We start from the raw sequence: 23,184 nt of genomic DNA on the forward strand, positions 1-23,184 counted from the left end.
AATTCAATGATCAAAAGGATTTTACTTGTCCCTTTCTTTATTTAAGATAGGGTCATAGATTGTTTGTTGTCAATGTCATGCTTTATTTATAGGCAAAGTTATAAAGAAAGATACAGTATAAGTCACATGTAAAAAAATTCTTTTAGTCATCGAGAGAGACTCTGCTAGGCTCGAAACAACATGCCAATAACTAGTTTTAAAATATTTACAACAGTTCTTTTGGGTTGGTAAGCAGTTTGCAACAGTTAAATAAAATTAATCATATCAAAGTTTTGTCTGAATAAAGTGTCTTACAAAGAAAATAGTGACAAACTGTATTTTCAAAAAAAAAATATCGTATCAGAGAGGTGACAGCAAGTACCACCTAAATCTTTGGTGGCAGCATTCGCAAACAGGCACCAACCTTAAGATATATGAGAATTGCTTCACGCATGATTTGTTTCTCAAACTCAAATGTTTTGGGGGCGACAAAATTATCCAAACTGTGTAAAAAACGGCACTCAGATGCGAGTAGGAAGAATGCCACGCCTACATTAAAAAGGTTTTAAGCTGCAAAAAATTAAACCTGTTACATACCATGCCGTAGAGCAGATCCAACGCCCTGAGCCTGATGGATTCATCTTTATCATCCAGACAGTCTAAGATAAGATCCTTATGACTCTGAACAGACTTAGGATGAGTCTTCAAGATTTTACCCATTGCTAGTAGACCCAGGTACTTAACTAAAAAAAAGGATAGCAAATTGGAAAGTTTAAGCACTGTACAAAAACCTTAACAGGTTGTAAAAATGTAACATAAATGCAGTCTTTTTTGGAAAAATTACACTCTTTTTTCGAAAAGAAAGTTTACATTCTATGCTACATTCTGACCGACATAGTATGGAGACTGTCAACAGTCCTTATCTGTTGATAAAGCACAGGAACTTCAAAACATAGGAACTTCAAAGCATAGGATAAGAGCACCTGGTGTTTCTAATTAGCCGAGTGTGGGTTCAAGTCCCGGTTGTGATACTTGCTTCATCCTGCAGATGGGACGTAAAGTCGTAGGTCCCGTGTGGTGTGTAATGCACGTAAAAGAAAAGAGAAGGGCTCGCCCTGGCTTGATTGGCTGCGTAGTGCACCACAGCAATTTGTAAACCATTACATGGTGCTATGTTAAAGGAGTAAGTCTCATATCTCAAAGTAGTCCCACATATCTTGCAAGAAAATACTGGAGCACCTTGAGCGTCACTGAGTGAAGGATATGGGTGCCATATAATAAGCAACTAATTATAGGATAGACTAAAGAAAAAGCTTGTCAACTTACGGTTCTGATCTGTGTCTTCAATGAGAATGCGCAGCTTTTGAACACACAGCTGTAAACAAAGAGACATTGCAAAAAGAGAGAGGGGAAAACAAAAAACATGAATCTGGTGTGCTATCTTGAAATATATAAGCGTAAGTGTTAGTCACTCCTAAAAGAGGAAACTGATTTAATGAGAAAGTGCAGCTTATCACTGTGTAAATGTACAACACTTGGATCCAGATCTTAGGAGGTACACATGTACATTGAAAGGATGACCTTTAGTAACCCCTCTTGTTATAGATTTGAGTGAGCTTTTGGGACCGGTATTCAAAAGTCTGCGATTCTCAGAGATACTAAACAATGGAGAATGAAGCAATCCACCGCGTGTTCTTTGAGTTGTTCCAAACTATTGCAATAGTAAATTAGTTTGTTAAGTGCCGTCATTTACTTCTGTAACATCCACTTTGCAGTATTTTTTTTCTTTTAGCAAGAGTTACCAGCTCCAGTGCCATGGGCTAGTAATAAGCATGTCTTGTAGGCCTGGGCGACTAGTATACAAATATTGACTGCTTCGAGTGCTATGGTTAAAACTACGACTCCTGAGGTGATCCTTGGAGCGTTCTATTTTCCCGAGGCCCAACAGACTATTTATCATCCTCGTACACGCAACATTCGTACGTGCGTTTCAGATACACAACTGATTGGGTTCGAGGTGGGTAAAAAGACGTCTGGGTACTGCACGCTGTGTGAAGGATGCACTACATGATCACACGGCTGCCGTTTCTAGTAAAACTAAGACATATCATGTGACGTGATCTAAACCCATGAAAAGGCAGAATCGGTTAGTCGCGTTCCTATTAGTCACAACTTTGACACTAGTCGCACTAGTCACCAAGGCTTAATGTTTATTAACCCTACCACTGACTGGCCAATCAATATCATCCATTGTGGTTTTGATATGATAAATACTGTGACTTTGCAAGCCCACTTTGTGGTGAATGCAGAACACACATGTACACACGTTGGTGAATCCCGCTAATCGAGGACTTCTCCTGGTTTTCATAATAAAAAAAAACAAGGGAATGACTCATGCATTTTTGGTGAACCCATCACCTCCGAGTCCTAAACAGAACTGTATCATGCAACCAACACCTTTGTCACCTTCCCTGTCTACCTAAAGCAATGATGAATAATTCTTATTACAACCAAAAGGAGCCAGACTAATTCACTCATCAAGCCTTGGTTTGGTTACCCACAACCTCGTTCCTAGTAGTGTACAATCTCGCCGCGCCATTTTTCTTTCTTTTCCAGAGTGTATGACTCGATCATAACCCCCATGGAAGTATGACTTTAAAATATCAAAATATTTATGAAATTTTTAATTAATACTTTGGTTGATCATTTCTATGTTAGAGACTACATGTATATAGAGCGCGCTGTCAAAAGACACATCAAGTCATAGAGCAACTGGCCCCCCCCCCCCCTCATACGTGCAACTGTATGCAGTTTAAGGTGACAACATATGAACACGATTCATTTGAAATGTATTGTGTCGAAATACATGCATTTTTACATGCGGTGGAAAGTTTTTAACAAGCAAGCACGCAAAACAATCACTTTTGGTTAGCCAATCAGCGTTTAATTTTCAGTGTTACCCTCCCAAGAGTTAGTGACGACAAGTTTTGATACGCGGCACGGTGACTAGTGTTGTAGTTAGACCAATTTAAGTGGTGGGCTCTAAATCCAATTTAATCCACCAAGGGCGAGCGGTGCTACAAAATTATTCATGATTAGATATGGGCCATCATTGCTGAAGTGCAATTTTAGGGGAAATCTGTGCTGGAAGAAAAGTGTTCAGAGTGCTGGGCGAGATTTGTTGGCTACAACAACGGCGCTGACCATGGTAGAAAGGCTGACATGGGAGCGTCATCCAACCCACAGCATTCCTGCTCCCTGATAAAATACCAAGACCCTGAGGAAACCAGCTGATCTTAATAGTTAAGACTCTTACTACCAGTGAGAGAAGTTTTAGAATGTTCCTTTAGGGAACATCATGCTTTCATGCAAGATAAATTAACTTGTTATCTGGATAAACTGTATGGCACTCCTAGAGCTCCATTACAAAACTGTGAAGTCATTCCCACATAAATCAAAAGACGTTTTCTTTTTAAATGCAAGATAAATTATTTTGTTATCTTGATAAGTTACATCGCAATCCTTGAGCTCCTTACAAAAGTGTGAAGTCATTCGCACATAAACAAAAAGGTACCTTTCATTGTTTTTTAAAATTGTGAGATAAATTATCCCCTTATCTGAATTCTATACACCGGTCCAAATCTTTGGAACAATCTCACACCTTGCATTAGACAGTCTTGTTCACTTAATGTATTTAAATCTAAGTTAAAAACCCATTTGTTTACCTCACCCATTTAATTCATTCTTGCTCTAATTGTGTATTTGATTTGTCATTTTTTCTCAGCATTTTTTGTATTCCTTGTAATGCGCAGTAGAGTAACTGCGCAATATAAATATCCGTTTTATTATTATTATTATTATAAATGTTATGGCACTCCTAGAGCTCCAAACATTCGTATAACTAGCTATAACAAAGTTTCAAAAGAAACCAAAACCTAGTTTTTGTTAGAAAAATTGGTCCAATGATCATTGGAAATCCACAAAATGTATTAGCAATAATAGTGAGGAATAACTGTTAATTGTGAATCAACTCCCAAGTAACACATTATTGTCGCAATTGTTAGATAATGAGTTGAATCATTAAGAATGAGTGAATGAGGAAATAATTCATCATGAAATGATCAGTTCAACACAATCTTAAAGTGAATATGTTAAGAATTTAACGAATGAGTTTATTGGAGACAGAGAGACACTAGGTGGCAGCAGACATACCAGGGCCCAGTTTCATAGATCTGCTTAAGCAAACATTATGCTTACCAAAATAAGGTAACCAGCCAAAATACCATTCCACATGTACAATCTATGACTGGTATCCTGCTTATCTTTGCTTAAGCAGAAAACTGTTCAGTATTATTTGTTGTTTAAGCAACTCTATAAACGGGTGAAGTTTGAGGTAGCAACATGTGTTAATCTCTTTGAGTAGTGTGGGTGTTGAAATGAACTGGTGGCTGACAACTGAACGTTTCGACTTGATCGCCGAACTGGACGTTTTGATCAGTATGCTCTGATCATCTTCTGAAGACGATCAGAGCATACTGATCAAGATGTTGAGTTGTCACCCACCGGTTCTTCTCAGAACTAGCATGTACTCCACAGAGATATTCACATGGCCTTACTGCAAACTTCACCTGAATATGCTTGCACCATGCACAGTTTTCAAAACCTACAAACTCCCAAAAGGTTTGCCATTGTTTACAAACTTCTGAACATGTGCTTTATTAAGAACAATGTAAACACTGACTAGCACCTAGTGTCTCTAAAGCTGTCTCTCAGATGATATGATCGATGCAGAATGTAAATGAAAGAGTGTCTACATATTTTTAAGGTAAGTTTACTATTGCCAGGCAACTTTGGCGAAACACCGGGTGTGACCAGTTAGACCAGTTCAATTTCTACTTGCCCCCGAAGCGAATGTAATTTTGCCAAAAGCATCATCCACATTCGCATTTGCATGAAGTATGAACAAGCCTTTAAAGTTAAAAAGACCTTACTGCAACACCACTACAAAAACAAAATGACCAGCTACCAAACTCTGTCACGGTCTGGGCCTGCGCCCGTTCCTTGATTAAATTCCCGGCTCCAGGAAGAGAACAAGGGTCATGGGTCAGAGTTGACACAAGGTCGGTGAGAGAGTATATACCTGTATTGATGCTGAGTGGTCGGGCATTCCTGAAGATAACGAAATCAAAACTGTAAGTTATAAAAGAGAGAGAAATTGAAACGGGAGAAGAGGGGAGAGAAAAAACAGGGAGAGAAAAAAAGAGCAGCGTTCAGTCGGATGATCAAATGAAGCCCAAGAGATGGTAGGAATACAGAGAATTTCCCTTGTAGGTGACAAAGAAAAAGTATCTATTTTTCAACTTCATCCACCATTTTTCAACTTTATCCAACATTTTTCAACTTCATCCAACAATTTTCATAGCAAAAAGATTTGTAATGAACAAGTTTTTTTGTACACTGAATGCTAACACTGAGTTGCACATGATATCTGAGTGGCAATCGATACATTTTGGGTAGCATTTTTATGTGCTATACAAGGGAAATCATTCACTGTAATTCTGTAACAATGCAAATCTAAAGTGAATATGCAAGCTGGCCGCTAAAGAGGCTAAATTGCGAGGGACACAGAGAATTTCACATTCTCAACGTACTATTACTAAACATAAAACTATCATGCATGTATACATTGACTAGAGCCAGATCTCTATTGATTCAACATGGGAGACACTTGTGGGTGACTAAGGGAAATAAATTATTTCTCACAGAACATGCAAACATGTTGAAACCAACAAGCATGACATTTGGCCCTTGGAAAAGTGTAGTGAACAGTTTTGATCAAGTGCAAAGGGTTGACTAATATGTAAAAGGCTTTAGTTGACTTTTAAGGTTATTTAACCACAATTTTTCTGATTTTTTCAAGGGCCAAACAAATCAGAAATTAGGCAGAAGCGGGGATATGTATCGTGCCTGTAACTGACACATGTTCATGTGAGGGTTTGCATGACTTGCTCACAAGAACAAACAAAATGAAAATTTTAATTTTTGAGGTTTGTTCACAATCATAATATAGACCTTATGCATATGACGTCATTTCAGTAGGGCGCCCTCACCTAGAGGTCAAAATGAGATTGTTCATTGGCCAATACTGTGCGCCGCACGTACAAATCTGTGCGTCTCGATTGTTTCGTCACCGTTTTTCCCTCTATAATGGCGTCTGACGTCAATGCATTAGGTCTATTGTAAGCGCCCACATATAGCTTCAATGCAGTCTACGTTAGTACTCTAGCCTATTGTACAAGTATTAGATGCATTTGAGTGCATTGTGGCAAAATATAGTCACATGATGACATCTGTTTCTTTTCATGAGGCCAAGCTGAGTGACACAATGACCAGATTATAGTGAATGGCTTTATTCTGTGACAATGCACAACACAAAATGCATTCAATCTACATGTAGCTGTATGGCAATAGAAAGGTATGGCACTACACTATGAACATCCTTTGTATTTAAGTAATACACCAAGGGTATACACCGAGGGTATACACCGAGGGTATACACCAAGGGTAATAAATGCATGCAATAATAGAAGGTAGACATAGATCAAACCAATGAAAGCTAAGGCTTAACTAAAGTTTATACGTAAGGGAAAGGATTTTGTCCAACGATTTCGCACAACAAAATATTTTGACTGAACAAATTTTGTGCACACTGAACACTAACATTGAGTAGCAATGATGACTCGTTATAGTAGTTACTGATACATTTTGTGCAGCATTTTACTCTGCTATGCAAGTGAAAGTGTTCTCTGTACTAAGTACATTTAAGAGTAAATTTATTTCATTATTTGTGTTGGTGACGACACGAGTCACAAGATCATAACATTCTTCACATTCATATACTTTGTCTTTGATAAAAACGTGAATAAAAGATGACACTTGAGAAGGGTCTTTACTCAAGTAACCACATGTGAAAACAAAAATGAATGTCTATGTCCAACAACATAACAGTGTAACATCGTCACAACACACTGCATGCCAAATTAAGAACATTAACAATTGCACTGGATGATTCTATGCATCAAAGACCCACCTTCAAACCACTCTACCAAAATAGGAAACCTTGGAAATACTTGGTGTTTGACCTGGAGAGGCCAGATTTCTCAATGGATCAAGGGAGAGAAGTCTTCACCCTGCGCAACTACAACTTTTAACAATTTTCAAACTAATCTTTTAAAATCCTTTCATAATATGTAGAATTCTCAGTGGGTATTCTGTGGTACTTGTATAAAAGATTCTAAAGCCAGTTCATACTTCCTGCGAATGCGAAACGAATTTTGATGGCACAAATTTGCTCGAAATAGTTTCCGTCAGTTGACATGTGCTCAAGTCCAGCAAAAACATTCGCTGCTTAACAGCCCTGTGATGTCAAAATTTGTATCGCATTCGCATTCGCAGGAAGTATGAACTGGGCTTTAGGCGTTTTTCTCAACACAAAAGCAACTTGTGCATTGTGATTACTGAATGATGGTTGTATTCTTAGAAAATAACCTCTCCAGGGCTACACTCTAGGTGGCGCTCTGCGTTTACTGACAGTAAGTACAAGTTTCAAGACTTACCTGAGATGACTGTGTTGATGCATTCGTAGAGTAATGACATCGCTGATGTACTGTAAACATAAAAACAGAAAATCAAATGTAAATCAGACATAATAGAGATTTTGTCAAGATTTGTCCAATTAAACTGCATCTAATGCAACCTGGAAATGCATAAGGATAAAGACAGGTACCTGCTTTTCGGACAGTGATTTCACTGGATACAATGATTTAATTGGGTGTGTTTTGATTGGTCCGAGGTGACGTTTGGCAGCTGCATTTTGGTCGTCTGCATAAGAATGCAGGTGAAGGGTGATTATGGACGGGGATTGACCTAGGCTAGAGGTCACTCTCTGGTGTTATTCACGAGCCTCGAAGTGCCACGTCACATGTTCAGACTACATCTTAATATGGTTTGAAAGGCTGTTTTTGAGGCTACATAATGATATTCTTATTGATTTTCTAAAAGTACAAAAGTAAGAGATCAGATTAAAACAGTACTAATATAATGACAAAGTTTTGTAAATGTTCCAATCGGATTACTTGCCTGTGAATGAGGTTAGTTAATGGTTCTAGAAGCTTCTTGCCTAATCTGGGCTCCAATGGCGTCAAAGCTCCAAACTACAAAAGAAATAATAAATTTAACAATTTACTAAGACACAATTATGTACATAATAAGTCATACATTTAAAGAAATCATCATAAATTTGTCAATACTTTTGGCGAGTCCTTTAATATCAGGGACATTTGGCGGCTTTGTAAATATTAGATTCTGTCATAAGAAATTCCTTTAAACAATGTCTACCAAAAGATTCCTTGGTATAATTACACAGTTTTGGAGCCTGAAGGAGCCAAAACTTCAAAGCACCAACATCAGGACCAATAGGTAATGATGATATTTACAATTTAATAGGTTTGAGGAAAACCCCCAAAAAGAAAAACCCAGGCGATCAAGTAGACTGATGAAAACCTGATCCAAAGGCAAATCTCCTGTCTCAGACGGGATTCAAACTAGGGTCCACGCGAAAGAAAGGCAGGAAAAGATCCCTCTAACCAACCAGAACCAAAATCCCCTTCAAATTCTCATTCGCAGGAAGTATGGACCAGGCTTAAGACGTACTTCCAGCCTTTCTAATTTCTTACCAGTTTAATGATCTTAATCAGCATCCAGTTATTGGTTGAGCTGGTCATCAATTTGAAGAACAATGGAGCTAGTGATAGGTAATTCTTAGGGTTTTTACGAGCCAGTTCACAGATGACGTTAACTGCAGCTGACTGAACACCTGCGATAACATACAAAAAGAAAGTGTTTGATATTAATTCCCACGTAAATTCTATGTTATTGACTATTTTCATAAAACTGGGACAACTGGGTAAAGAAAATATATCAAAATCAAGAGTAATATGCTGTAAACCATAAGGGAAGCGGAATGGGTAAGTTTTGAACAGTTGCATCCCCTCAAGGTGATCCCCTGGCTGCCGCTTAACAGGCCATCTCGTAAACTTGGGTGTTATCTCTGGCTACACAACGGTTATATGGCTTCGGACTGGCACCCCCAAACATGGATATTGACATCAACATTTGGCTGGAGGTTGTTGGTCCCTTGCCAGTAAATTTTTCTTACAAAAACAACTTTGTATCAAACTCTAAACATCACTGTGTATTCCTAAGCGTACCTGGATCTGGGTCCTCTAGTTTCTCCTTCAACCTTGGGAAGGCTGGTCTCAAAGCTTCAGGGAACTAAGAGAGAGAGAGAAAAGAAGATTGGAGATTTATAAACAAAAGTTTGAAAGGAATGATGCAAAACTTCCATCCATCTATCAAATCTGAATCAGGGAGGATTAGAATTGCATTTCTCTCAGAGCATGAAACTAAGAGTGCATTATGAATGCTGCATGTCTACTGCCCTCTTTGATACAAACCTCTCCAAGGTCAACCATTAATGAGCACCATAACTGAATCCCCCCCCCCATGCCCCCACGCCACCTCCTTGCGTTCACTACCCGTTTGTGAGAAGCCCACTCAACAAAACACAGAATATTTTGGCGATATTTTACTTTTAAGAAGTCTTGACTCACCTTGAGAAAGATTTTGTACATAAGAAGAACTGCTTTCTTCCGTATATACGGTCTTGTGGAAGCCATCTGTTTGGAATTCAAATAAAATTATGGTTAATGTATTATGACTTACTATTTCATGCTCAAACTCGAATATCTGTTTCATTTCTATTCTTCACTTGCTTGTTTTTAATTGAATCTTTTAATAGTGGCCGACTGATTTATTCCCACATTCTCTGGAGGTATTTGTCTAGTGTGGATCAAGTCTGTAGTGTGATGTCACAATGCTGTTTTGATTCCTAGGTGCTTAGAGGTATTTTTGCCCAGAATGACATTGATGTGTTTTTTTCACACAATGAAATCATTTTGTTGAGTTTTTAACCATTACACACTAACCCTTCTATTTAACAAAAGAATGTTACTTTTGTTCAAGTTAGTCTTTAATGGATGATTTTACAGCCTAAAAAAACCAACAAATTTAACACATACATATGTAGATAACTGATAGTGAATTCTCAAATGTATTATTGTTTGTGTACTATTGCACATTCTAATTTTAAACATTCTCTACTCTATTACATTCATAACATTTGTATATATTAGAAACTAAAACCAACAAAATGAAGAGGTACACTTGCACAATAACATATCATTATGAATTATATGAGCAACATGGCCAACCAACAGTGATCGTTACATGTACAATAGTGCCTGGTATCCAGCAAATGAACCATGTTGAAGGTATAGGAATTAATACATGATATCACATAGTTGCAGGGTACCATTGTAGAGTATAAATCTCTTCATAAAAGGATAATATTTTTTTGTAAAGTTTGCAGGGTACTTGCAAAACCTTGAGAGCAAAACAAACCACTGAAACCTTCCAAATGAAGTCATAACTTACCGCAAAGACTTTGTCTTTTGGGAGGTTTCAGGGGGAGGGGTCTGTTTTTAGACGGAGAAGCCAACATTTTTTTATAAAAACCTCCCCCATGCATTATTCATGGCTGGATGCAATAAATTTCCAAAACAAAATATATCAAAACAAGACTTTATCGCAAATGCTCGGTACACACTCCTTAGGCATGGAATGAAGTGCAAACTGATTAAGCTAGCCATCATGTTTGATCACTAGCTAGACCTCATTCAACAGCACGCCTCTATGCTTCGGTTTTTAAAGGCAAGGGCACCCAAGGCATCTTCTTGGTAAAGGACACCCTATGAATTTTGTTTTTAAATTTCTACTGTAGCATTTAAAGGGGCACCAAGGCAATGATCAGGGGGCATGGAGGCAATCGCCTTCGTTGCCTCTTGCCTTCGTTGCCTCTGAGAAGTCAGGCATGCAACATGTAGTCCTTGTGCAATGGGTATTTGCGAAAAAGTCTATGATGGAACACAAAATAAAACACTGAACTTACCAAACACATGAGGTCGTTAGCCAGATCTCTGGCGATATCGGGGGATGTGAAACATGCAAGACCATTCATGGCCACGCTGGCATCATACTGGTTGGTACTGTTAATGTCCTACTCAGTGTCATATAACCCCAAGACACACCGTAAACAAATCACCATCGGGGTAGTGGTTGTGATGTCGATGAGGAGGTTGACAACAAGGTTGAAGTTGGGATCGGACGGAGGGGGATACGTGACCATGAAGTTGTTGGAGAGAGAAATTAAAACGAAAAAAGGAAAAACAAAAAGGCTACTAAGCCATGTACTACAAAGAATCAACAAGGTACAATGTACGAATCACAAGAGTGACCACTGACCACTGATGAAAGTGCTAAAGGGATGACGCATGAAGAGTAGAAGCAAAGAAGTTTAGGATTTTGTGAGAACTATGTTTGGTTATGAGAATTTTTTTTTCGGGGGGCAGGTGTCTGGTTGTTCACAGTTTTTATACTTTTGTATAGCCTTAAAAGCCCCAGTCAACTTGTGTTTCTTTAAGAGTTAAAATAAATAACATTTAATATTTTGTTGTTGTTCAAGCACGGGTGTAGTTCATAACAATCAGGAGAAAAAAACAATGCAAATTTTGCCAACTTGTTGTTATTTCTACAAGTAAAGCCTGAAAGTGAATCAGTTTGGAAACTGAACAATTTTGTTTAAGATTCTTGCCATACATACATACACACTGATTGTGATCATGTTTTGCTTCTACTCTTCCTATGCCATACCTCTACCCACAAAACAAAACTCTACCGATACATGTTAGCGATTCTTAAATACACATTGCCAAGGAAAGGGTGAGAAAATCTGTGTGTCTACAAACCAACACAATGTGACCTTTGACATGACCTCTGCACTTACCAGCCCCATAATGTCATTGGCCAGATCACTGGCCATGTCGGAGGTCAAGAAACAGGATAGACTGCTCAGTGCACAGCCGGTATCATACATTTGTTTGCTGCCCAAATCCTGTGAAAATCACTCGTTAGGAAGTTGCACAAAATGGAACAGATTGGGCCAAAGAGAAAAATAATCCTTTTTTAAAGAAGGAAATACAAATGTTCATATTTGATGGCCTGTAAAACAGTGCATTAAATGGAAATTACTTGAAGAGTCCTTTAATGCTTTAATATGAAAATACACATGAAATAATCTTAGATCTGAAACATGCAGACTAAATGAATGTTTGTTTGAGAAACCTCCTTTTCAATCAAAGATTTTTAACTCAGATGAAATATTTGCGTCTATTGTTCAATCAAGCTCTTCCCAACTCAAAGATTTTCCAATGGAAGTGCCCTTTGCAAAACGAAAATGGCCTTGCCAAAGTGTTGGGCAGAGGGGGTGTTTGGGTGTCTTTTTGACACCCTGTTTCACATAGGGCAAGTGATCAATTTTATTTCCAGCTATTTTTACCGAATCCTTGCTAAAATCTTGCTTCCCAAAAACAATTTAACAAGCACTGGTTGACAGTTTTTTTTGCTAAGCAAACATTCAGCGGGGCACCAGCCTCAATAATACAAACTGTAATGTTATGTTGGCTGGTAATCCGTTTCTGAGTAAGCAATACTATTCTGTGCTTAGCCAGATTTTGTGAAATTAGGCCCAGGTGTATAATTTCAGTCCCATGAGCCATTCTGAGATATGGTGGACATAATAAAGCCTGGAATGCAATTTGCTATACAAATTTTGGCGTCACAAACTCGCAACAAATTTCACATTGCGTTCACAACTGAAGTACGAATCCATGAAACAGGCTTTAGGTTTAAACTTGTCTGTAGTACACCAAAACCGAACAGTGGACTCCTAGAGTGTCCACCATAATTCAAAAAGGCTAATTGGGCTGCCTGTTTCCAAAATGAAATGAAATTTTAACAAGACTAACCTTTCTGATCATGTTAGTGGTGAGCATGAGGACATCAGTTCCTTCATGGAAACTCTGTGAGGAAGCCAGATATCCGATTCTCTTAAAGGTGAACTTGGACGAGCTCATTACCTCGATGATGTTAAAAGCTGCCCAGCTGATGTCGTAGCCTAACATTTGCAACTGTAGTCGGAGAGTGACAAGGAGAAAATTTGAATGTGGGATAATCGTTTTGTTTATATTGATACTCATAGAATTGTATACCAAACTCAAAGTCAACATTTGGAAATAATTTCTTTCTGTAAAGGTATTACTCAGTTACATGTACATGTATACACAAATGTAGGTATACTCATTCAATGGAAAAACACAAGACTTGTCAAGTCATGAGGTTGTGAAACTACCCCCCGGGGATAATATCACTGGCCTTGGGCCAGCGTTCCAGCGTAAAAATGGAGCCCTGTGTTTAAATAAAGTAGATGAAACAGGATAATTTAAAAAAATGACATGCTTTTAAACGCACTGTCTGTTCTTGTTTTGTATCAATATGTTCATACACAAGTGACTCACGCCAAACTCATTTATTTAAATCCACACTCACTTACATGTAGCTCGTTACATGTCTTGACTTTGATTATTTATTGTATAGTTTTCATTGTATTCTTTAGTTCTCTTTTGTTGCATATGGGTTTTTTTCTTTTTCTGCGCCTTGGAATATGGTCTCATACACTAGATAGATGGCGCATTATAAATGCATTGTTATTATAATTATTTTTATAAGTAAAGTATACTGGCACACTACAATCAACATATTCATTAAACATTTTTTTATGGGGGGGGGGGAGTACCATGCATTCACTACTGTATCATGATACATGCGATGGTACATGTAAATGTACATGCACAAGTATCCTAACAGATCCTTGTAGTTTAAAATCAATAATTAAACATCAAACGCAGTCCTACCATGTGCATAATTCAATATGTCAACAGCTAATTGAATTTCTCCAACCTGAATCTACTGTGAGTTAACATGTACATTCAACAAAGGAATATTTGTCTCCTTTTATACTATTAGCATTTAAATTCACGTTTTTTTGCAGCATTATAATATCTATTTCAAAACAGAGGAAATCAGCTGACCAGTTGAAAAGTTCATGCACGATTATTTAAAGGCAGTGGACACTATTGGTAATTGTCAAAGACTAACCTTCACAGTTGGTGTATCTCAACATAGGCATAAAATAACAAACCTGTGAAAATTTGAGCTCAATCGGTCATTGAACTTGTGAGATAATAATGAAAGAAAAAAACACCCTTGTCACACGAAGTTGTGCACATTTAGATGGTTGATTTCGAGACCTCAAGTTCTAACTTGGTCTCGAAATCAAATTCGTGGAAAATTACTTCTTTCTCGAAAACTATGGCACTTCAGAGGGAGCCGTTTCTAACAATGCTTTATACCATCAACCTCTCCCCATTACTCGTCACCAAGAAAGGTTTTATGCTAATAAATATTTTGAGTAATTACCAATAGTGTCCACTGCCTTTAAAGGCACTGGACACATACACATGACATATTTGTATGCACATTGTATTTTTAAGGTCTCTTACTAGGAGGCATAATGCCTGCATAACAGATGCACTTTGGTCGGCTGTGTTTCTTCAGACTCAGACATGGACTAAGTACTTACATGTATATGTAGGGTTTCACACTGTCTCATATTTACAATAGAATTAGCTAATGGGAAGCTATTAAGCAACCTCAACCATGGAGGAATGCAGCTGCACTTTCCAAATGGAATTCTGAGCCTCTTGAGCAGATACCACGCAATACATTGGTCTAAATCTGTCACTTTATGCCAGAACGTGATGACTGTTAACCTGAACCAACACATACTTTCAATTGCAATATTTAGCCGTTTATAAGTTTATGGTCTCTTGTTGATGAATTTATATGAATGTGTGATAGGTACAATATGCATAAATTGCAGGAAAGGAATTGGGAAACATGTTTGTAAAATAACAACTCCTTCTATATTAAGTGTGCACAGCCACAATCATGGGTAAACATTTTGTTCGTGTCCATTTAAATAACAGTTTGAAAACCAAAATGTAGCAGTTTCACATGAATCTCATTGTCATTTATCAATTAACAATCGCTGTGTCAATGATTAGTAAAAAGTGATTGAGTTTGTCAAATACAAGATCTGCAAAGAGTTACTCAATATTTATCTGTTGTTTATTTGGTGTCCTGGTTAACAAAAAAAGGTTACCCATGATTGTTGCTGTGCACAAATTCAATTTTTGCAAAACACAAGTAAATCTTGTTAGCTCTGCTATCTTGACATGATGTACAACTTACGTAATTCAATTTTGCAACAGCATTGGCTTTGACTGCAATGTTGTCTTGTCTCAACTCCTGCTTGATGTCATCAATACAAGATGCTATGTACTTGGCCTGTAGAGAGAAAGAGAGTTATTTTTATGTTTAATATTATGACTTTGCAGGCTACACAAAATTACTGTTTCTGTCCACGAGACAAATCTACAAATTAGATTTCTTGATAGTTCCAGTACAATCAGAGTATCAAAGTTATTCCAGAATAACATTGATAATCCTCAAAGCCCGATACTTCACGGAGGCAACGAAGGTGATTGTCTCCACTAGAAATTTCACTAGAAATTTACAATTTCTTCATAGAGTAGGTGCCCTTTACAAAGAAGAAAATACCTTGGTACCCTTACTCTTTCAAAAAAGAAGCAAAGGCCTGATCCTTTTTTACCCGTTATTTCTATTTACTAAAGACAACACAGAACCAAGAGTTTCTGGCCTCTGTTTTTTTATAGAAACCCTTGATATACTAAGTAACCTATGACATCACACATGATTACAAAGAGCTGCAGAACCTATACTATACTTGCTGCATGATATAAAAATCTTATATTATTACTTACATGGCGATTGTACGATCTGATTTTTATCATCACTTGATATGAAGAAAGGGGGGGGGCAACATAAACATACTTGTTCAGCTGTTATTTTTTAGAAATCTTGAATTTATGTGGAAGAATGACACAAAATGAAACATTTCAAATATGACCATAGTAGGGCCTATAATTAATAAATGTATTAGTCCTGCCAGAAGGCTACATTTGTAGACCACGACATGCCAAAGTGAAGGATTCAGGAATGGCGTTAGGTACAGGTAGGCTGAGACGACAACAATTGTTATCGAAGGGGTCAGGCATTCCCACCTTATCTTCCAAGTCCAAACAATTTGGTATGGAGTGACATAGGAAAAGAGAATGAATTTTTAAAGCCACACTGTCGTCAGAGTTAATTAATATACAAAGTTGTGCATTAAGAAAACTGCGAAATGGACGGGCGAGTTTTCTTTGGTCAAGTGGTTGCTGGACACCAATTTCGGTCCAAATGTAGCACAACCCAATGTGCAGTCTAGTCTTGTACCCTGTGTGCGCAAATGAATGTTTTGGACCTAAAACGGCTTCTCATTCATCATTGTTTTACCCGCTAAAGTAACAAATGTTATTTTACAAGATGATTGTACAGCGCCCTCTTTGACAGTATTTGAGTAGCCAACAATTAATACACAAACTAAAGTGATTACTAACGCATAGATTGGATATGTTCCTGCCTGGCTTAGCCATTCTCTGAACAAGCCTCAGTAAGCCTAAAAGCCTTTTCTTTTTTCATTCCCAAAATCAAGAATATTCTCTACTACAAAAATTGACAATGTGTATTTAAATGGGCAGTACTGTAGTACCATTTTGATTGTGGCTTCCCCCAAGGTGCTTTTAAAGGGAAGTCCGAAACTTGTGTAAAAAAGGTGTGATTCCCATATCGTCTATATAAAGTTACAACAACATTGTTGGCACTGAACCAGACTTTTTACACATTAAAATGCGTACTTGGTAGTTGTTGGGAACAATTTTTGGAAATGGAATTTTTTTTTGCCAAACTTTACTTCCTTTTGCATGATTTTAAAACCTGCACAGGTTACAGCTCGGGCAATATAATGATACCAAACAACTGAATTTAATAACTTTGAATGAATTTAAAAGGCCTTAATTAAATTTCGGAAGCTCAATTTATGACGTTTTAATACATTTGAAGGATCCACAGAAACCTTGATTTTGCCTAAATTTGGGGAGGGACATGTTGTTTGTTTCCCCATCATGCCTGCTTACCTTTACGCATAATCAATTCTGTGTTTAGTGTGTTCAGGGTCGAATAGCAAAATACCAAGAGAGGGCGCTGTTGAACCCACACAAAGGTATACACGTAGGCGTTGCATGCGCGAGTCTTAGAAACTGCATAGATACGCCCCATATTCCTTCCCACAATGCATTGCGTTTCTAAAATGCGATAAACCTTATGGTCCAGTCCAGTAGTACGTGTGGGTGGGCAACCCTTTTAAGTTTTATTTATTGCTAAATTAAAACAACAGAGCAGGGCCCAATTTCATGAGCTGGTTTTAATTTACTTCTTGAATAAAAAATAGCACCTACAGTACTAGGTACGTTCACAACCGCTAGAGGGCGCTGCGCGCGCTGGACCAATTTCCGTTAATGAGAAACTGTGCCGCGATCTCAAGTAGTGCGCCAGCCGTCGCATTCTGCATCGTGTTTTGCGGAGGGTTATATGGTACTTCTACTTATGTGAAACAGTTCATTCATAAAACTAACCGGAACTACATTAAAGATGGCGATTTTCTGAAGTGTAAAAGTGAGCATTTTAACTATTCTTTCGGTGGATTTTTGGTTTGGAAAGTCAACGGAATGTCAAAATGTTGATAGTTTGATGCACTTTTATTCAAATAAAAGGTACTTACAGACGTTAGGAGTTGATCAGAACTATATATTTGTTAAAATTGAGTCTTTTTTCATAAGTTACTTTTGGTTTGAAAACTGTTCATTGTAGCGCATTTTAGCGATCGGCAATTGAAAATGGTCATACGACCACGGGAAACACGCAATTTTAGGTCCCATAGCAAATTGTTGGTTTGGACACTACGCGGCTTACGCTGGTCCCCGCTATGTTTGCGCGGTAAGATATAAGCATAGATGGTACTCGGTATGGTTGATGTCAACAAACTTTGGATAGATTATTGAATGGAGGAAAGAAAAGGGGAATAATTTATTATTTTTAGTGAGATAAATTACTAGTTTTGTTAAAGATAAGACTGTTTGGTCTTACAGATTGCCCAAGGAGATAAATTATTTAAAAAACTAAGGTAACCTGACAGTGACATGATGATGAAATGAAACCTACCTCCATGATTTATATATGCTGAAACAAACATGGTATGGTTGATGATGGTATTCGGCTTGGGAGGGGGGGGTGGGGTTACACAAATAAACAAATACATCATTCAAAGACACACCTGTTTAATATTTATTCTGTTAACAAAGCTTGGTTCATTCATATTGCTTCATGAAAATTGTTTGTGCGGAGGGAGTTCACTGTTTCATATTTTTAAATAAGCAGAGTGCAAACTAAAATTGAACTAAAAAAGTAAAATCAAATAGCAATCTCTCTAGAGCTTAATCTCACTGAAGCTTCACCAGAGGTCATGGCTCTCGCTTCTTCTTGACTATCTACTGACCACATCCCTAGTACCCAGCAATAAATGGAAATCCTTTACAGAAGTACACTAAATGCATGATTGCAGCATTACGAAGGAAGATACCCTCTAGCTCGCAGGCACCCTACTAATAAACTGCGACTTCACTGTAGTCTGCGCACATATTTGGTTAATACGCGCACAACCTAACAGTGCGTAGCCATAATATCTTCATACATTGAAGCCTACACTTTACCTGGAAGAAGAAAGAACTTCAGAATGTTAATATGTGTACACAGTAGTGATGATAAATGCAAATTTTCTCAGATTTTTCCAATCTTTTTGGTAAACGTTACCTTTGACCTTTGATTATGTGACCTTTCGACATCAAAAGGTCAAGTGTTTGACCCCATATCATTGACCTTGAGTCTGAGAAAGGTCAAGTGCTTGCTCTTGTCTTAATCTTGGTGTAGGTTGGAACTTTTCTCATTGTCTATTTAAGTTCCAATTTGATGTCCCTTAAACATGTACTCAAAATACACCTGTTCACATTGTATAGGGCATTTTAATACACAAGGTCACAGTTTTTTGTATGTAAATATGGGCCTAAAACAATGACCTTTGACCTGGCGTAACTCGTCATCCCATTGACCTATCCCCACAAACTTGGTGTCAAAATGAATGATTCAAAGAGACCTTTCCAACTAGACTAGTCACAGCTCCATCACATGTTATCTAAAATTTTGTGATTCTACCTACCTACACATGACCTAAAAATAGCAAAGCCCAACAATATGGAATATAAATTATACTTAGGCCTACCACTACCAGAATAAGCTGCCAAACTACTACCATTTTGATAAGTACAATTTTTGACTGGTACCCTGCTCATTTCTGCTATTAATTGCTAGCAGAAAATAGTGAAATTGTTTAACTGTGCTGTGCTATGGAATTGGGCCCTGCTTCCAACAAATGTATCCTCAAATCAGTGTTTTCATCACCAGACGGCTTCTAAACCAACGTACTGTGTCCTTAGTAAAGCAACTCATTAAATACTCAATTCATGACCGAATATGATTTGGTGTCATTCTTGTTTACAATACAAACAAAACATACAATAAAAATAACATCTGTCTCTTTCGATCCACCCACCTCATTTTCCTTGTTGTTCCGTATGCCCCTCACCAAATCTTGCAGATTCTTGTCGAAAACACGCTCCAAACTTCCCTTTACCTTCTTCAGAGCCATAATGACTACCTCATGCAATACCCCACTACACCAGAGAATCTGAGAAGGTTAAATTCCTTGCAAAACAAGCACGAATTGTGCGAATTTCTATAGAAAATTACTGCTCCATTTCAGTTTAACGTTACTGGTGCAGACCGTATGCACTGGGTATTTTTCTGTGCAGACAACATGGCGGTGTTAGATGTCACATGAGCACTGGGCAAGACACGTCAGTAATTCACTGGTATCTATTCAAGTGCGTTAGTTAGCAACGGCGTGCTGGGTAGTGAACCAGCGTAAAATTGAAGCGATAAATATTAAAATTTTGATACACTTGCATTTTAAGTTTTTTAGTAAGTTGGATAAAGGGACATTAATAGCTAAACAGGTCAAGTTAAAGGCCTATATCATAACGCGAAATCTATAATTTGAGCTAATAATACGATGTTTAAAAATATATACGAAAAGCGTAATAATAAAATATTGCGTTCCATTAGATGAACCATGGAGGAATTTATTCCTCCATGGATGAACTTTGTAAAAAAAAATATACACATGTAACTCAATCAATTAGATTGCCATTAGAGAAAGCGTTTCCGGTCGCGTTTTTTGTATCCCCTTTCCCAAGGTTTCGTCTCAAGATTTATGTCTATGTGTGTCTAGTCCTGCTGCATTGACATGATGCACATAAATGCATTTACATGAAAATTTGCTCCACACTCCGACCAAAAAAATGAATGCTCATGCAACGGCCGCCGGGGATCTAGAAACGAGGCCACACAATCAGGTAGAGCGCCACCTTGTGGTCTTCTTGGCTTTCGTGACCGAGCGGTCAACTGGCAGGTGTGGAGGACAAGTTGTTAAAAAACCGGTATATTTCCAGGATAGTCGTCGACTTGAAACGTGAAAAAGAACATGTTATAAAATCATTGGGCCGTAGCACTCCTGGGCCGTGGTGAGGTGTTTTTTACAGACACAAACATAATTTGTAGTGTCAGGTGAATTATTTCTCTCTCTGTCCAATGCCCTACCCATTCTTCTTGGTTCGTCCATGGTGTGTCCGAGTCTTCCCAATGTCATTGCCCATATTTGGTAGGGCAGTTCATTCACAGTAACCCGGAACAGGTGAAAGGAAAACTTTCCCAAAACTCACAGGTCGCTCAAAACTCGGATTCTGGGTCATTGGGGCCCGACCCCGTCCGAAAAGTGGTTAAAGGGATTTCAACCAAGATTATAGCCGCGTCAGTTTGACCCAATTCTGTGTAATGTTGACAGCGATACCAGAGCATAACTGACCCATTAATAGATCAAGCCCCCAACGGACCTGTATCCTGGTCAAATCTGACCCAAAAGTTATCAGAATGTGACTGAAAGGATGGGGGGTACCACATGTGATGAATGAAAACAACAAAACAACAACAATCAAACGAACAAGCAGCCCCCCCCCCCACCCCCACCCCCTCGAAAAAAGACCCAACACACAACCTTATACCACATAATAATAATATTATTTCAGAATACATGTATGTACTTTTTATTTTATTTTATTAATGACCCTTACAAGTATTACCAAGTCATCCTCTCTGGAATTGCAAAGGTCGTTGGTTCAAATCCCTCCCGAGTATGCATGTGAAATGTTTTCAGAGATTTGGAAAGTAACGGTGCTTTAAAGGAACACGTTGCCCTGGATCGGTCGAGTTGGTCTTTGAAAAGCGTTTGTAACCGTGTGTTATAAAATGCATATGGGTAGAAAGATGTTTCAAAAGTAGAATACAATGATCCACACACATTTGCCTCGAAATTGCGTGGTTTTCCTTTTACTTTGCGAACTAACACGGTGACTCCCACAAATGGCTGACCGTGAGGTAAAAGGAAAACCACGTAGATTCGAGTGATACTTGTGTGGATTATTATAATTGTTATTCCACTTAACCTAACTTTCATCTTAATCATTTGTATTTTATAAAAAACGGTTACAAACGCTGTTCAAAGACCAACTCGACCGATTCAAGGCAACGTGTTCCTTCAACATCGGTGTTTGGTTTAAAAACCAAATAATATTCTTTATCCCCGATGCAAATTTAACATAACTAACATGTACATCTGTTCAATCAATTACAAAAACAGAAAGTCGGTCTTATAATGTGATAAAAACAAGAGAAGAATCGTGAGACTTGTTTTTTGAGGTAGGCCCCTAAAGGAATTTTCGGATTTATTATCACCAGGAATTCAAATAATTGAGGTATGCTTAAAATTCATACAAATCCAAACCAAACAAGCCGAAAATAGATATTTAACTTTAAATACAACAAAAATAGGAAATGGTAATTGTTCAGTATCTATACACAATAATAAATCTTCAAAAAATATTTTAGAATTTATTGTCGCAACGCATGAAAGACTTTCTTCCCTATAATTATTATTTAAGAGTATATAACTGTACAATATTTAAAAGGAAAGTGAATACCGTCGTAGATTACTGTTTGATTACCATATTGAACGGGTTACAAGTTAATAAAACATGTATATCAAAAATATTAACTGCTATTTTACTCGATAAAGTTGAGCAAAGTATAATGCAAGAATATCTTATTCATGTCACACTAAAAGGAATCGTTCTCTCAACATTAGCCTGTTTTGGTTTTTATGAAACTCACGTACCATGATTCTAATTGTAATGAACAAGGACAGGTTTGTCTAATTTAGAAGCCATTCATTGTGTTCATTGTTACTATTCCTGAGAGATACCTCTAGCTGAAATACTGCAATACCGCATGCAAGGAATTTGCCAATCAAAACTCGTTCGTACTTGAATGTGCAAAAGTATAATAAGTCCACGAAGAATGTGTGCAAAATTCACTCACAAAACAAAACAAAACAAATGTTCAATTAAGTGTTTATTGAAACGTCACAGAACGATGTATTGACGTTATCACTGCTGAAATAAAATACATATCACTTGGATCAGTCAGGAGAAGTTTTCTACGGTGCTTTTCCAACAAGTTTACTCATTTAGGACATCATCACCACTTTGTGTTAAAATGCCCAAAATGAAAATAATGTGGTCAGTGTGAGACAATTCAACACAATGATTGAGAACACTTTCTGTCTACATGGGAATTGAAAAGTTCCTAAAACCGACACTGCAAAAACACAGCGTTGACCCCCAAAAAACTCGTCTGCTCATGGATTTCACCGTAAGTTTATATTTTGTTTACAATGTGAAGCAAGATTTTATTGATTGTCAACAATAGATCATCAGACTCGGCAAGATGAACTCATCTGAGGTCTCGCCCTTGCATACCATCTTGCTATAAACGTTTGTGAACAGATGATACACGTCTCTCATAACGTCTAAACATCCACAGCCACCTCTAATGGGCGCTCACAAAAAAAAGTCAAAAAAGCGGTCGAGATTGGCTCTCACA

The 23,184-nt window shown here is 37.8% G+C and overlaps 1 protein-coding gene across 2 annotated transcripts in view; it reads right to left on the reverse strand.

Annotated features, from left to right (window-relative positions):
- LOC139946249 (AP-3 complex subunit delta-1-like) overlaps positions 1-19,934 on the reverse strand; it is a 42,223-nt gene extending 22,289 nt beyond the window's left edge. Inside the window, exons 1-12 of one of the 2 annotated variants that reach the window (XM_071943870.1) lie at positions 19,682-19,934; positions 15,307-15,402; positions 12,963-13,124; positions 11,048-11,155; positions 9,651-9,716; positions 9,249-9,312; positions 8,715-8,854; positions 8,119-8,192; positions 7,596-7,645; positions 5,120-5,148; positions 1,306-1,354; positions 577-722 (exon numbers count right to left, since the gene is read on the reverse strand). In XM_071943870.1, coding sequence (XP_071799971.1) covers positions 577-722; positions 1,306-1,354; positions 5,120-5,148; positions 7,596-7,645; positions 8,119-8,192; positions 8,715-8,854; positions 9,249-9,312; positions 9,651-9,716; positions 11,048-11,155; positions 12,963-13,124; positions 15,307-15,402; positions 19,682-19,777 — 1,080 coding nt within the window. In that variant the 5' untranslated portion in view covers positions 19,778-19,934. Of the gene's footprint in view, positions 1-576; positions 723-1,305; positions 1,355-5,119; positions 5,170-7,595; positions 7,646-8,118; positions 8,193-8,714; positions 8,855-9,248; positions 9,313-9,650; positions 9,717-11,047; positions 11,156-12,962; positions 13,125-15,306; positions 15,403-19,681 lie in introns of both variants that reach the window. The other variant, XM_071943869.1, reaches the window with a different exon arrangement.
- Positions 19,935-23,184: the final 3,250 nt, after the last annotated feature.

This window comes from Asterias amurensis, chromosome 13, assembly GCF_032118995.1.
Source record: "Asterias amurensis chromosome 13, ASM3211899v1".
Classification (NCBI taxonomy): domain Eukaryota; kingdom Metazoa; phylum Echinodermata; class Asteroidea; order Forcipulatida; family Asteriidae; genus Asterias; species Asterias amurensis.